A 17773-nucleotide genomic window follows, 5' to 3' on the forward strand; every position below is an offset into this window, starting at 1 on the left:
AATGTCTCTAATCGTTTTACATCCCAAGTAAATTAATTGCTATCGAAGAATGAAACGCGCAAAAGTCTTTTATCTTTGCGTCGCTAGATAATATATATATATGATATTAGAGATGATATAAATTCATTCTTGTACATGCGTGCCCCGCCAACAAACTATTAAATTGACTTTAGAGTCGGTTTGACAGCGAAAGAATTTTTTCTATTGGATTTTTGGAAAAATTTCTCCACTGGAGGACCAATGCTATACACATCTATAGATATATTGTGATTTTTGTAAATGATTGAGAAGAAAATTGCTAATTTGACGATCGGTTAATCTCGGATATATATATATATATATATGTACGTCCGGCAGACCATAATTTCGAGTTTAGCGGAAATTCGATTTGGGAAATACATGAGCGAAGCTGGCATTGGAAGTTGTACCGCGTCCGTTACTACGTGAGTGAGCTTAGACTTTTAGCAGGCAGAAATAAGATTTTCGTGCTGGCCGGGCTATCTGGAAGCTTGGCAGTGATACTGCTACAACTATATTAAGGATAGCGTATACATATATAGGTGGATAGCATCTCCGAAAGGTTAGGAGACTGGTGTGAGAGTGAGAAGGATACGGGGGAGGGGTGCGCCGCTCCGTTGGCTAGCTAGGGGCCTGAGCAACCGAGTTGGGAAAAGGCGACAGTAGCAATAGCAACCAACGAATTCCAGGTTATTACCCTTTAACGTATCTCCACGACCTCTTGGCCGGAAATGCTTGGACCCTTTTTCCCTTTGCAGTACTGCACTATTATTGCACCCTCGTTATTGCCTCCTCTCGTGTAATTTCACCCGATCTCTACCTCTCTTGTCCCATCACCTGCAGCACCCACAGGTCCCTCTGATCCCCCTTCTCTCCTTCACCTCAAAACGTCCCCTCCTACAACAAATTTCAATCCTCTCTCGCACGATCGCGATCGATCATTTTCTCATTACTTCAATTCTCAAACTAAATCCTCAAATTCATTCCTGTCCCGTTTGCTGCCCCATTTTCACCAAGATCACCATAATAAATATCCTAGCCAGGGATGATGAGGTTTGCTGCAGTTTCATTCTCTCATGGTCAATCGTTAACTCTACCTTGAAATTATCAGCAGCCTTGTGCCAGTCGGTCTCTAATTTTTATCCAATCTTTTAGCCCGTCTGTATAATCTCGAGCATTTTTAAAAGCAAAGCGAACGACCCAACTTGCATGATTTTATTGCTCGGGGTCTATGACTCACTATAGCGCAGCATCATTTCCACCTCCTACTTCCACAGGTCCCTTTTTAACCACCACCTCCACCCCCTCCTCACCCCCTCACCTCACGACCCATTCTACGCAACGAAACGGGGACATAATAATAATAATCATAACTCCTTTTTATTATCCCAGAGACGATACTGCGAGAGCCGCGTTAAAAGTCGGAGAGCTAGCTCCAGGGCGAATAAGACTGCAATGAATAGGATCCATGGAAAGCGCGCAGAGAGATCCAAACGGGAAACTCTTCCGTGGGCAGAGATATTAATAAATTAATGCTCGCATCCGGTGTGATCACCCGACACATTATATTCAAACACGATCCAAGTGCCCACCCGCCCCCTCCCTCCCTCCCTCCCTCCCTCCCTCATCTCTCTCTTTATCAAATCATTTCAAAGTCCTCGTAACTTTTGCACGAAAATACCCAAACATATACACATTGCACAAATTTTATAAAACTTTCTTCTCGTCGCAGATATAATCATATTATTGCATTTCCGGCTGAAAAAAAAAATTATAAATCTAATACCATGTAGCGTGTACGCCTCTCTCTCTCTCTCTCTCTCTCTCTCTCTCTCTCTCTTTGCAGTGAAAAAGTGATCGAGTGCAATTTTAACAGATTACCCCCTCCCCCGATGGTTTATTCCAATGATACGTGGGAGTAATTGTGCTGCAGACAAACACAGCAATCGATATGAACGAATAGTACATTTATCTCGAAAATAAGTGACTCTATATCTGCTCCGTATAGAGCCATGCCGCACGCGTTCGAGAAATGTGAAATCATTTTTAATGGTTTCATGACTTTTTTGAATAATAAAACGAGCATAAAAAAATCGTCATTTTATCTGGAATAAACATAATACATATATAATGCGTTACCTTTTGCAGAGATTGATTTAAATTTCTTACTATAAAAAATATAACTCGCTTATATATATACGACGACGACGACGACACATATCGGTGAAAAAGCGCTGGAGGTGAAGCGAGATAGTAACGATCGAGTTGTCTTTATTTTTATGATGGATATTATTTAAAGAATAGCTACTTAGGTCTATATATTAGCTACATTAACGAACGCCCGCGGTATGGATAATGTATACCTGTATATGAATAGTAGATTTTTGTCGGGGGAGTGCAGAGTAACTATATCGCGCGTGTAACCGTTCACATGCGGGAAGCACGATAAGAGATCTCTCGCATTGGCCGAAAACGTGTCCGGGGGTCGAGGTGAGAGAGGCGAGAGGCGAGAGGAGGGCGATGAGGTAGAAAAGTCAGATTAGGAGAATAGAAGGAGGCTTGTCAGACGTGCGACTGAGCTAGTGGAAAATGGCGTGACGCGCACACGCCACGGGGCCACAGGCTCTCTTATATACGTATATAGCGATGCACTTTATCCGTTCTCGGCTGTATTTTAAGCTCCGTGGCCTGTTGTTGTGCATGTGGACTGTGGAGGAGCGAGACTGGCTGGCTGAATGGCTGACTGACCAGGGTGGAGTTCCGCCGCTTCCGCCACTTTCGCCCCAGTGGCCGGTGTATATAGGCCGAGCTGTCGGGGGAGAGAAAGGGGAGGCCCGGTAGCCAGTTATTGATGAGGATCGGCTCGAAGATGTGGAAAATTGCGGCTGGTATAGCTATATACTTCTTCGGAAGGAGAAACTCGAGAAATTACTCAGTATCGAATGCTCGTCGCTCGAATCGCGTCAACGCGCGCGCTCCTACACTATTTACCCTCCACTTCCTCCTCCTCCTTCGTACAACATTCTCATTGGCACACACATCTAGTGCCATAAATTATCATTACCACGCTAAATTCCTCAAAGATCAATCTCTAAAAAAATCTTTACCATTCGCAAGCATTCTGCGGAATAACTGAGGCATAGGCTTGAATTAAGCGACCGGCCGACCGTAAGGGGTACATCCTTTTAGTACTCGAGATACGTTTTCTTATAAAGTTCACGCAAGTGCATGACCAAGAAACATCTTTTTAAATCTACCAATATTATAGCTGTGTCTCATAATGTTTACCTTACTATGCTTTTCTCTTATATAAATTTAGCGTGCGAAATTATATATACGCGGCGTGTGCTTATATTAGTATATAGGTATACCTATAATTATATACGTGTCAATTTTCAGTTAGGTCTTTTGGACATTTTACTCGTATATTGTTTTGCATGCGAATAATTAAAGCAATTATGTATTCCTTCATTAATTTCACTAGGTGATCTATCGTTCAATTATTTACACTGTTTACGCAACTTTTATACTCCCTATTTAATGTTTCTTGACGAAAGACGCAGTATCGTTTGCTCCTGCAATCCCGCTTTAATATCTAAACTTGGAGCTCGAGTCTCTCTTAATTCTCTTTCTTAAACTCGGATGAACATGTACATTCAAAGGAAAATGATAAAGAACAATCGATGAAATAAAAGTAAAATAGCAGAGAGAGAGAGAGAGAGAGAGAAAGAGCAGGCTCTAAGTGATACCCAACCAAAGCTGGCAGCATCCCTGCACCAGTGTTCCTCATGCCGCAGGAATAGCAACGATGGCACATGCACAAATCTATAATATCACAAGGAGATTACTTTGAAAGAGAGCCTAGAGGATGGTATAAATAACGACCATTCAATCAATATATATTTGCTGAGAAAACTATAAAAAGTGCTCTTATCGTTGCTTATATACCTAACTGGAAAGCAAAAAGATGACACAGAGATGGAACTATAATTTAATAATAATATTAAGGAAAGATTGACAGCTCGATCGACGTGCCCCTCTTTTACTATCACTATTAGACTAGCTGCAGCTGTTAATTAATAAGAATTAAACAAGGTCGCGCGCGCGCGCGCGCGCGAGATGGCATGCAAATTGTAAGATAAGAATCATTAGTCGAGATCTATCATATATGATTATCCGAGTCTCTTAAATTTTAACATGTTATTGCACTATCGGATCTCCAGATTAGCCCCACCGCGCGTTTTTGGGAAATCGATACAAGTACGAGTTGGATCGATCATTCGACGTATACTGCATGTAAATATAAATATTTTAACCGTATAAAGGTATGCACACATACCTATATGCTTGAACTGTGACGCGACGACGATTCGTCTGCGTACAATAGGGCAAAACAGTTGATCCATGTATGGATGGCAAATGTGCAAAGAACCCATCGAGTTACGGAAAAAACGTCCGATATAGTGAAAACTAGCGGGTGCTGACAAAAACCATAGATAAAATATTATTGGCGTCACATACAATTGATTCTTGTATTTTTCAACCTTATCACACGATTGCTGTTTTTTTTTCTTTGTTTCCTAATGAAAACTGTCAAGTTGATTGCGGCGGGTCGGTATAAATTAATGTTCGAATTCTAAGGGATATTTCTTCAAAGCTGGCGTTGTTTTATATACATATCTATATTAGTGTTTGAGATTAACGCAGTAAAAACTGTTTTAACAAGCTACGGCATTGCACTGTTAAAACTTATTAATAAGGGCTGATTAATAAGACCCTATAACTACTAGATTTCGACTGCCTAGTACATTGATCATTACTACTAGCGAACGTTAGTTCCAAGTTTGCCGCTTGGCGACCACCCGGTTCGAGCGCCCTCTCGCAACCGAAATACCTACTGCATATGCTTATAAAGAGTTGAGTGTTCAACTCTCAACACAGTCCAGAAATTTTTGAACATAGTGTATCACTATAATTCCTTGGCGTCAGCTCTACAGTTATACTGTAAGCTCGTCAATTCGGTAAGTATATCCTATATCTTACTATCCTTCCTCGAGGCGAGGTATCTCTCTCGGCCCACCTATCCCAAAAATTTGAGGAAACCTCAAATTTATTTGCTACCTCTTCCGTACGGTAACTAGGGGGGTCTCCAATGCTGTACTCCTTATCTTGGGGACCTTGGCCATTTTGACAATTAAGGGTTGGGTCGAAGCAGAGTGCTTTTCAGGGGTTGAAACGGCCACAAGCGCCATCTTGCATTTCGGCTTCGGTAGCCATATTGCTTCTCGGCTTCATTAGCCATATCAGTCTTTCGGCCATAACCGCCATATTACACTCACGGCCATTTGCGCCATATCACGGCCGTCAGCGCTATCTTGGTTTTAGCTTCACCACGCCAAATTTGAATAACTGGACTTAGAGAGATCTCTCTACAGTTCAAAAAATTCATTATACAAATAAACACACCTCAACTGTACATATGTGCATGTAATTCTGTTATCCTGTTATTAACAAATTGTTTTAATACTTGTTAAAATAAATTTACTTGATTTCAAAACTCCTTTTCCCTAATCACCTTTAAGTTAATCCTGTACAATTAGATATATATGCTTCGATTATGCATTATATATTGCTGAAACTCGCTCGACGTGGTAAAGCTTGAAAAATCAACGCAAAGCAATTTCTTCGCTGCAAAGCTCATTATTTCGCTCGCGAGCTCGGATAGCGATATCACTGGAAATATTCTCTAATTAGTAATTCCGTGATTGAAATCATTGCTTTTCCGCAGACTCCCTACACTGATTAGCAAAAGCAGTTTGTTAGTTCCCTTTCCATTGTAACCAATCAACGAACGTTAAATTTATCCACTTTGCTACGCGAATTACCAAATCTTAGAAGAAAATCCAGTTAGCGATACCTGCCTTAATTATGTACGCCATCAAATATATAATAAGCCGTAGCAATTTCCGTAATCTCGTCAAACGAATTGCAACGACTAAAATAACATCTCAGAGTGATTTCTATGGTAAAAATATTTAATAACGCATATATATATTGACAAGTGTTTCAAATTTTTCGAAAAATTCTGAAATTCAGAAAATACCAAAGAGTATATAGGTATAGATACATCATATACCTATGTACGCATGTATGTGTGTGTGTGTTTATATATTATTGGATGGATCATTGCACCGATGAGTATAATGAGAGACCAGCATATATCAGCTGAAACAAATCTCATACGTTACTGATAAAAATTAAAGTGCGACGCGACGTCTGCAGGTTGGTGAAGAATGCGGACAAGAGAAAAATGTCCTAAAAACAAGAATTAGTCATTTTTTTAAATTATCCATATAATATAGGTATATGCGTCAGGATGGATTGTTATATACGAGAAAGGAATATTAAAAAAGAACGTGCGTACCGATTCCTCGGCGAGAAATGGTTATCTTGGCAAACTGACGGTGATGCGGAGGGCGCGCGGCGTCAGGTTCGTTCTTATATACATATAGGTCGCGCTCGCCGCGGGAGAAAAGGATCCCTAAAATTCTTCAATCTATATCGTCTTGTCAGTGTGAAAGTCTCCTAGCCAGCCGTAGCTATATTATTTGCTCATCACTCGCCCGTTTAGTCCCGATGTATAACGCGTATTATATATATTCTATTACTTTTTAACAAAAAGAAGAACGGTTAAACATTCATAAATACTCCTGGGCAAGTAAGCTCTTTTTCATTCTTGTTTTTCTTTTTTTAACGGAATTACCAAAAATATTATAGTTTTATTCGTTTATAAACGTTATAATCACGAGTAAAATCAATTGTAACAATTTCCCATGTTTAAAATTTCAATTTTTGCCAAGCGGCATTTTGATCCTTCGTTATCTTCTCCCAACAGGCCAAACAACAATAAAACAGTGGGAAGGTGAATAATACAAATGCGGATGTGCTTTAATCTTTTAAGCACAGTTTTAAAAACTGACCAATAACAGGCGTCCAGATAGTCAGTCCGGAAGCAGGGAGATTTGTTGTTTTCCGTTTGCTACCTCCCCCTCACTTCCCCCCTCTCCCCGGGATGCTCGAGCTACTTTATTCACGTAATTAATAAAGTACGAGTCGAAAAATTACGGTTACTTTGAAAGTTATAATTTATTTCCGTTGAGATATAACCGCGAGCGTCACTGCATGACTAAATACATATATACAACTGTAAGATTGAAAAAGTGTTAATGTTCCTCCGTAGGTATATGCTTGTATATACATACGTACAAGCTTTACCCCTTGTGATTCTTTTGACTCGCGAATGGCGGTAATTCATGGCAGTCTTGGCAGAGGAAATTCGGGCGTATTTCGAAAGGTACATGCATGAAGAACGGAGGGTGGGAGGGAACCATTAACGAGATCTCGGCAAGAAATTGGACGGTCAAAGCGAAAATTCTATGGGCCATCCCCAGAAACGTCCACTAAGGAAATTTATATAGGTGCCAAGTATATATATAGCGAAAATCTGCCTTTACCCACCCACTCCCAAATCGCCACACAACCTTATTTCCATCTTAAAAACGCTTCTCTCGATTTCATTTCTTTAATTCATAATTGTTAAAATTATTTTGTTTGAAGAAAATAGATAAAAGCAATATTGGTACCTAAGTTTAAAGTCTTACACGCGCCCGCGTTCTTGTATCATTGTTCTTTAAACGATTCTCCTATATAATAATATGTTTATGTAGTCCAACTGTCTTTCTTTTTTTTTTCTTCTTCATAATATTAAGTGAAATACGTATGTAGCTATAAATGTGGAGAGATGATAGAGGAGCTTTTTAATCATAGAGTTGAGAGGCGAGTCTTTTTTTTTTTGTAGCAATTAACTCGATGAAAATTTATCGTAGAGCATTTTTACCCCGACCATTTCCTAGAAGCACGCTATATACATACTATAGCGAGGTATATATAAACATATATCGAAAATCGAAAATTCACCGCAAAAGTTTTAATTGGAAGATTCGCGTCAAATTTGATATTTTCATTGGACTTGAAAGGGATGAGATGGGAAGGGATGGGGGAGGGGACGGGCTCGCGCTCGCGCTCGCGCATCCTATACATTCGAAAATTTATCCATATTTTCTTCTCGTTTCTCGTTACTAGACCAACATTTTTCTTCTTGTTCATAAACAACGTAAATCGTAAATGTACAGGGTGTCCGAGAACCCAAGCTGCCAATTTGGTCATTTAAAGGGAGAAATATGTGTATTGCGACTAACGTTATTCTTTCAGCAAGTATTTACATGAAACTGCTAATAATTGATATCTCTCACTATCAATCCCGTTCTTTCTTACAGTTTATAAAAAGAATTGTATAAAACGGATGACTAAACCAAAATTGAATTTAACGAAAGCTCAGCTGTAACTGGGCTGACAGATAATTTTAAAGAGAGACTTTTCGTATACTTTTAAATCCTACCGGTTGAATGAAAAACTCTCCAATTGGCAATAACACACAATAAAGGAAGAAATTATAAGAAGGAATAAATATGTATTTGCGAGCTTACATACGTGCGAATGGAAGAGAAAGTTTAAAGTAAATAAGAGAGACGGCCCGTTAAGTTTAACCTGCACGTATGTACGCAGGTCACTGCTATTGCAATGGGCGCGCATAATTTCCTATTTCAAGGGCGACGTATGTACAGCATAGTATATACGTATCCGACCGTGGTGTATAAGAAACGGCTATATAGATAAAATAATTGCTCAGGGGGTAGAGAAGAAATCGTGTCGACTCGAGCGGTTCCTAAAGCTGCTTTCTCTTAGCGAGATATAAAAGGATAAAAAAAAAGGAAAAAGAAAAAACGTCTAACAGCTGAGACAGCGATGAGAGGAAAAAACGAGTGGATGTGCCAGGGAGAAGAAAAAAAGAGTTGGAAGAGAGTGGAGCTTTTCGATAGACAAGACTCGCGCGCGGCCTTGTAAATAAATAAACTTTTGTTGGAGAATCCTCGCTATTTTACAATTATTTCCGCTGCTTGTAATTTCCATTACCGCAAACAGGGCTTCACGTACGTATTTCCGAGGAGAGCTAGCGTCCGTTTCGCTAGCATTTCCATGCACCGCCGCGCGCCGGCCGAGTAGGTAGGTATATATATATATATATAGGAACGCATTATAAGCGCATGCAGTTAATGTAACGTGAGAATAAAGTAGGGAAAAAGTGCACTGTGCAAGCAGTCCGCACGGTGCACACATATACAGTCTCTCAGCTTCTCTCTGCTGCTGCCATTCATTCTTCGCGCGCTGCCGCGCTAGCTGCTGGCCCCGGGTTCCTCACCTCTAAAATGTCAACAGAAACAAACGTTCCTTTTTCGTAGACAACATAAATGTGGAATACACATTCGTACACAATACACATTAATCCTTTAAGGTATTTGCGCGTTACATGATATATTATTTTATGCTTCATCTCTCTCTCTCCCTCTCCCTCTTAAAAAAACAATTGTTAAAATTTCATCAACTCTTCTACTATATAGTACTATTCAGGATGCGCTTTTCATTAACATGCTCGCGCCGTTCAACGCAACTGAGAGTTTATTGCGAGTTGTTTATTCGAAAATTAAATGTTGTCTTTCTCCTCTTTAAGGAAAAATGTGTAATTAGGATTGAAAGATTCATCAAGCCCCTTTCAGTGCTCCCAATATGAAATTAATTCAATATTAATTAATTGCAACACGTAAAAATTGAAGATATTTCACCATTTGGATTGTACCATAAAACTTTATTCCACATATCGGCTTTTATAACCCAATCATAGTGGCGAGCTGCCGTATGTGTACTCTTATTATACGTAAAAATCGAAATTGGAGCTCGCGGACAGCGTTCGCCTAGCTATGTCTCGTAAATGGCCAGTGAAAGAGTTAAAAAAGATATTGCAATTCACTTGGATGTTGAAATTTCTATCAGATGGGTTGTAAATACTGGCCCGAAATTTGACTAATATATAGGAGTACCTCTTTCCGAGTACGTCAATGCGTTATAGATCAATGGCCCCTAATTCCTTCGAGCTTCGGTGTGTATACGCACATATACATATATCTTACATGTAAAATTGATGTTGATTAGTTTAACGCTACTGCATTATTCTATTAGGCGATAATTTGCATCTGCCAATAGCGAGGAAGAGAAGGACGAAAGTGGAAAGTGAATGGGGAAATAGGGAGGGTATAAGGGATCGAGAAGGGGGAAAAACCCCGTGGCGCGAGATAAATTTCAGCAAAGAACCACTTTATCAAAAATTTAATCTAATTCCACAATTGGAACACACGTGATTCCTATGCTCTATATTAATGCCGGAATTTCTTGCGCAGCCACGAATAAAAGCGTTGGTTCTTTTGAACAAGAGTGCTTACACTCTCGCTGCACGCCCCCCCCCCCCCCCGCACCTCGTTAAGACCTATAATACTATACGTATTTTCGTCGATGCAATAGTAATCTTATTAAAATAGACATTCGGATAAAAATGCTGCGCAATCTCCGCATGCAATACCTATACTTGCCTCAACTACCATTTCTGCCAGCTATATAAACCCAATGAAATTCGATTTAAAATATTGTTGACCATTTTAGTTCTGTTATGCAATTCCTCCGTTCTTTTTTTGTTTTTTTGCTTTGTATTTTTTTCTTCTCTTTACCATATTTCATTTTTATACCGAGAGTTGTTAATAATCACTATTATTTATTTACGCGCGTGGCTTTTGCGGGATTAGCATTGGTTGCGTGGAAAACTTTGAGAGTGGTGCTTTGTTTATGCATAGTTGCTCGTATACCGAGAGAATTTGGCGGAGAATCTCGCGCGCAAGAGATTCTTGTCTGATTTTAATTAATGAATGGTTAATTTGGTAAACATGGAGTAATTTCTATTTGACGAGGCAACGTAGAGCGAAACAACCAATTTTGTATTTTATCGATAGCTATATGGTTATTCCAAAATCTTGATCTTGGCACCGGCAGAGACCGCGCGCGCGCGTGCGTGCGGACTATACGTAGGCGCATATATGTATAGCTCATCTCCATAACGCGATTGAGCATTTTAAGCTGTTAATCATGCACTTTTGTCATTTTGTTAACCAAAGACTAATTAACGGTGTTCCCTATTTAATTCCTTGATATTTTTTACCATTAGCTTGATTTGATTATATAAAGACTAAAAAATATACATAAAATGAAAGAGGAAAATCGCGCGCGTGAGACTATATGTATATGTATATATATTTAAATTTGTCTCGATGATTATTGATACGATATATGTATAAGCAAAGTTAAAGAGGTGTGTTAAAAAATTACTGGGCAAACATTTTATTAATGAGAATAAATGTACTTGTTTTGCAGAATTCTGAAATATCGCTGTTCGAGACGAATATTCGTTTTATGGGAAGCCTTTTGACTTGTTACGCCCTTACGGGGGATGTGATGTTCCGGGACAAGGCGGCTCAACTTGGTGAAAGGATGTTACCCGCCTTCCAAACAGAAACTGGAATACCTCATTCTCTCATCAATCTACACACTGGGGTAAGTACACGCACACACCGCACACACTTGCTTCAATCCTTATAATCTTCTCGCAGCCTTATACATACACGGTTAGGCGTGCGCGAGGAGGAGCTAACTTGTGCCACTATATATGTATAAATATTTCTCTTTTTCCAAGTTTTATAATCTCTCGCATCATCCGTTTTACTCACACCTCAAAATACACTGACAAAACATTTTATACCTCGTTTATTCGTTAATCCATGCACGCCGCGCATTCACTCTAGAGTAATTATGCCTTCCATTTTCCAAGCTTATTAATTAAAAACTATTCTGTTTTAACAAGCTTACATGTATATATACCTGTAGTGTTACCTACCGATTGCGAGTGTATAAATTATCATCTGTAGCTGCATGCTGCTTGTTTCAATTAAATTATCATCCTTTTTTCTTCATTCGCCTTTAAATACTTATATAATAACAATTAAAAAAGTCACCAGAGTACATATACATATATAGAATATGTCTTGTATTTCATTTCTACTCCCCGATATCCGAAAGACCATTTTTCACAGTCAATCAAAAATAATTCTCAATTCGGAAGGCAATTTTTAGACTAAAAGAATATCCTGACAAAGCAGTAATTATCGTTAACAGTAATTAATCATTAGAGTTTGTCGGAGCTTTTAACTATCGACTAAATAATTGCAAAGTTTTAATGACCAAAGTTGTGAAATATGTTATCATACAATTTGCAACTAACCAATCGTATATATGTGTATATATATATAGCAATATTTTTCAGTAATCATCGAAGAAGGTGCGTATGAGCGATCGATAGGGGGATTTGTAAAGTTTTCACATGATTCGATATGCGCGTTTGGGCTAAGGATCTACACACATATATATATATATATATATATATATATATATAAGGGGGTTAAAAAGAGCGAAGCTGTGCCGTACCTATACAGCACGTCTAAATGTGTGAGAGGACAATACGGGGGGATGGAGTCGGTGCATGACGATTGAAACACGCGACAATAACATCATGGAGGTTATATTTAATTGAAACAATTCTGTCAGGTTACACGCCTGTCAAAGCAGCTCTACAGTAGCAGCAGTCGCTCGCTACATACTGCAGGAGCGACCGATTAACATGCAAATTCTTAATTGGAAGGATAATGAGAGTACGATGGAAGTCGAGTCGAGCCGAGCCGAGCCGAGCCGCTACACGTTATCACAGGGGGGGACAAAATACTTTCACCGACACTTTGAATAATCGTGAAAAGGTGCGAAAGAAGCGCAGTTTCACGAATTAACACGAGCAAAGCGTCCATCTCACCGCTCTCGCATTGCAACACATTTTCGTCCATGAGCGCAAGTACCTAAATATCCTTGGATATAAATTCGCTGGCGAATAGAGCTCCTTAATTTGTATCTCGCTGGGTTAATTTTTGGGTATATAACACGGGCGCGCGCCTTGGCCCAATCGTTACGATTATATATATATATAGGACAGTCGCGTTATATGGAATGAAAAAAGTATAAGGGTATGGCACAGTGGACACGCGTTACATGTCCTCGCGCGTACTCCGCAGCCGTTAAAATTGCGCGATCCGGGCCAAAAGGAGGAAAGGCTGTGCGATTTGCCAGCCGGAATTAAGGAAAGGCGTTGCGTGTGTGTGTGTGTGTGTGTGTAGGTGGGACAGGGATAAGCAGGATCGTTTTATAATTTAATTCGATCAATTAAGCCGTCGTCTCGGTAGGTGGTAATCTTGCCGAACCTATACCTGCACAGACGAATCGCCTAATATGGAAATGGCGTAGTTCCCCGCGATTTATCCGACCACCCTCGAAATCGCTCAATATTCAACAGATAAAAGGAAATTAAATCGGAAAGGCGTTCGCTATGCGTTTAGAGACGGATGAAAAATTTATCCGCGTCGCCCGAATCGCAATTTTATTCAACCGAAATTCCCATTTTTCTTCGGCGAGCGCGCGCGTGCACGGACACTCGGTTCTCAGCCCGCCAGCCTTTTGTTGCCCTAATGACCTGCAGTTATTTCGACGCGCTCCTACGGCGCCAGAGATACCAATAACGGTTACAAATACTCTCAAGATTTGCAGCTTGACCGATTGCTTTTTAATCGTCCAATGCAATCTTTTATACGCGAAAATATAGCAACAGCTCTATAGCGACAGCTCAACAGTGGTATAATCGAGCAGCGCGCTTTAATTAATTCGCCCGGCTACATTCTCTTTCAACTCGATGCATGCGCACATTGGGTTTCGGTATATCCATATATAAACACGCGGCGACGCGTCACCAACGTTCATCGGCTTAATTCATACATATTACCTATTCTAATACCACGTCGTTGGTAACTTTTGACAAATTTGCGAAAACGGCTGTACATGGAAGAATACGCGATGAAATCAAAGGGGGATGGTTCTTGGCGTACATCTTCAATTATTATATATGCGTTCTTTTGGGTAATCCAGTAATTTCTTTTCATTCTTTATTACCTCTCTCTCTCTCTCTCTCTCTCTCTCTCTCCATCACGTGCAATCGGAGCAACGTATTAAAAAATGTTTTAAAATAAAGATTCGCCAGTATATCGAGGCAGTGTGTTGACATACAGACGAGGAAACACTGTATAAGCTCGAGCTGTCCAAGTATCAAACGTTAATAGAAAATTATGAGAGTTTGCAGAGATAAGTACGTTATAATGTTCGGCAATTAAGCGCGCTTTGCTCGATAAGATCGCGTTAATACGAATTATTACGTAGTCATCAAACGGGTGGGAGGAATCAGGCACAGATGTCGCCTGCCGCCTACAGCCTGGTAATTAAAGCCAACATTCCCCCACCCTTTCCAACACCCCAGCAGCTTCTATTAAATTTGCCACACTCCCCTTTCATTTTCGACAATTACAAAGCATTATCCTCGGTTCGACCGAAACTGATTTAATAAAACTTATTGCCAAAGTGGTTGCGACATTTCAAAAAGAAAACACACACACACACACACGAAAGTTGTAAGATACAACTTTTTCTTATAAATAATAACATGTATAATTACTGCAGTAGGATATTCTATTTTTATTTAAATTGCTTTAATGTATATATAGACCATTGTTTCTCTTTAATTCTATATATTGCAGGACACGATCTCGTTGATAAGAATCCCATCTGTATCGTTAATTGTTTTACAGGTTAGTAAGAATTACGGATGGGCCAGCAGCGGATGCAGTATTCTTTCGGAAATTGGAACAATGCACATGGAGTTCACGTACTTGAGCGATATCACTGGAAATCCTGAATTCAGGAATAAAGTGGAGAATGTCCGTAAAGTTTTGAAAAAACTGGAAAAACCCAATGGACTCTATCCGAATTACATTAATCCACGGACAGGGAAATGGGGACAGCGTAAGTGTATAAGTAAATCCAATTCATCGGGACTTTATTTCGGTGAAAACAAAACTTAACTGGATCGAAAATCTTTTAATAGCAGCTGTGTGCTTTAAATTGCATTATTTGCAAATTAAATCTGCGAGTATACGTCAGTTTAAGGCAATTAATCAAATGGTTTTTCTTGGATGGATATAGAAATGGATTTGGTCTAGGAAAAGACCACTTGTGGTATTACAAATTGAGAAAACTTTCAATGAAGATAATATATATGTACATAGTTATACGCGTACAGTGAAAAGATCGATTTGGTAGAACGGAGAAAGAAGCGCCACTCGATCCTAACTCTATTATTTTATGTTTGATAAACCTTCTCGGTGAATTTTAATCCGATATACCATACTGTCGTTGGAGCAAGTTTCGAAGGAGGAAAGGTTTGGTGGTGAGACATCCGTCACACACATACTTTTGAGATTCTGCTCTTTTACGACTTCCTATATGCGTATATAAATATACCCTCTCTGCACCTCCCCCCCCCCCCCCCCGCCCCTTTACTTTGCACATTTTAAAGCAGCGCATCTCCCCACCCCTCTCTCTCCCCCGTTACACCCTTTCATTCCTCCTTTGTTTATACCTTCTCGCGTAATAACAAGGCTATTCTCACAATCATTATTTCCCATCGAGTTTTGCACTCGAAAGCCAAGGAAGAGTTGAACGAGCAGTAGGAATAGAATAATAAGAAAATTTCTTTGTGCGAATATTAATCATATTGATCAAAGGGGAATAGATAAGAGGGACACTATGTTATTCCGATTCAAAGATAAAATCTGGACTTTTAATTAAGCCGAAGGGCCGGGAAAGCAATTAAGGTACGAGTTAGAATATTCAATTTTGCCGGCTGATAAGAAAAATAAATGCAGCATATTCCGCGTAGTCTTGAGGGGGGAGAGGGTGATAATAGCGTATCCATGCAATATGCTGGTGTGAGAAGGCTGAGGGAGAATTGAAAAGTGTGAAGCTGCGCAAGTAGCTTATAGGTATCTATGTATATAAAGGAGTGGCCATTCAGTCTTGGCAGGGCTTATAAAGCCTAATGTTATCGCTCCTGCTATAAATGCAAATTTGGATCATAGGCAAAGAGTGGAGTGAGCAAAGCTCGCGACGCGGGAAACAACCGCAGCAAATACGCGCCAAGAGGGAGAACCTCTCGCAGACTGCAAACTTCCTGCACGACTTTACCGCGACCGACTTGACGCCCCTGCCCCAAAGGTATATTCCTTGCTTTGGCCTGACTTGCCCGACCTCCATTACCCCCTCGTCCAACCCACCGGCTCTCATCTGCATACCACTAAGATAATCACCCTTTGGATAATTAGAAGGCGTATTACGGCTAAGAAGAGAGGCCCCTCGCTCGTACACCCGACTCGAACGATTTTCCTGCAGAAAGAAAGTGCCGAGCGAGCATTGTTCGCCGCGAGACATTCGGCAGAAGCTACAATAATCCGATCGATCTAATCGTTGCGTGTAAAAAGAAAAGAAAGAAAGAAAATAAAACTGTGTGTACCTTCGTTATATTCAGTTACTTCTATATGTATATATATATATATATATACCTACATGTATATTATACTATTGCACTCTGTTTCTGCACAGAAACATTTGGACGACGACAAGTAGGATTTTTAGAATTGAATGGAATACTTGTTTTCAGATCACATGTCGTTGGGAGCCCTCGGTGACAGCTTCTACGAATACCTGTTGAAAGCCTGGATCCAATCGGGCAAAGAGGATACCGAAGCGCGCGAAATGTACGATGAGGCCATTGCTGCCATTGTCAAGCACATGGTTAAAACATCACCCGGAAATCTAATTTACGTGTCGGATCTCAAGTACGATAAGCCCGAGCACAAAATGGGCCACCTTGCGTGCTTCGCAGGTGAGTTTCTTAACGTTGCAATTAATTCGATATATTATCTCGGGTTAATGTATAACTTTATCCCACCCCGACATATATTTCATCGTGCATGTAACATCTCTCTTCTCAAGGTGGTATGTTTGCTCTTGGAGCACATACTCTGGAGAACGAAGATTCGGAAAAATATATGAAAATAGCAGAAGGATTAACGAATACATGCCACGAGTCGTACGATCGAAGCGCGACCAAACTTGGGCCGGAGGCTTTCCATTTTATCGAGGGTAACGAGGCGAGAAGCTTGAAGAATGGCGAGAAATACTACATTCTTCGTCCCGAGGTAAACTTTTGTCAACTCTCAAAGTAGGTTTGAATGGAAGGTGGCTCTTATCGATACTGTATAGTGAGAAAATTCATTCGTCCGAGAGAAAATAACTGGCTTAAAATGTTTTCCCAGACGTTTGAGTCGTACTTTGTCATGTGGCGACTAACAAAGGATCCAAAATATCGTGAGTGGGGCTGGGAAGCCGTCCAAGCGCTCGAGAAACATTGCAGAGTCCCCGGAGGATTTACAGGACTTCATAATGTTTATCTATCAAACTCGCCCAAGGACGACGTTCAGCAAAGCTACTTCTTCGCCGAGACCCTAAAGGTGTGTAAAAAAGCCAATTTTTTTTTTTTCAACAAATCCTATGATCAATAATATCTCAGTGATTTTGCGCGTCATCTCTCATATACGTACACATATTGAACGTCTCTCAATTTAAATTAGAAAATCTCGCTATCTTACTTTTAACGAATAAAGAAAGAAAAACAAGCGATAAACGTAAAAGTACTAAAATGGCTCTGCGCATGTTTCTTTTTCTTTACTTTTTTTATACCTACTTTCCAAGTCGCTTGCTACGAGGGGAATAA

General features: G+C 40.0%; 1 protein-coding gene across 3 annotated transcripts in view; it reads left to right on the forward strand.

The window, feature by feature from the left end:
• LOC136775486 (mannosyl-oligosaccharide 1,2-alpha-mannosidase IA-like) overlaps positions 1–17773 on the forward strand; it is an 80106-nt gene that overhangs the window by 58086 nt on the left and 4247 nt on the right. For all 3 annotated transcript variants that reach the window (XM_066730303.1, XM_066730301.1, XM_066730302.1), the window contains 5 exons: positions 11392–11571; positions 14751–14964; positions 16658–16882; positions 16993–17198; positions 17316–17510. In XM_066730303.1, coding sequence (XP_066586400.1) covers positions 11392–11571; positions 14751–14964; positions 16658–16882; positions 16993–17198; positions 17316–17510 — 1020 coding nt within the window. The remainder of the gene's footprint in view (positions 1–11391; positions 11572–14750; positions 14965–16657; positions 16883–16992; positions 17199–17315; positions 17511–17773) is intronic.

The sequence above is a fragment of the Prorops nasuta genome, unplaced genomic scaffold (assembly GCF_024137725.1).
Source record: "Prorops nasuta isolate Cenicafe-Biocafe unplaced genomic scaffold, Cenicafe_Pnas_1.2 PNAS00008, whole genome shotgun sequence".
NCBI lineage: Eukaryota > Metazoa > Arthropoda > Insecta > Hymenoptera > Bethylidae > Prorops > Prorops nasuta.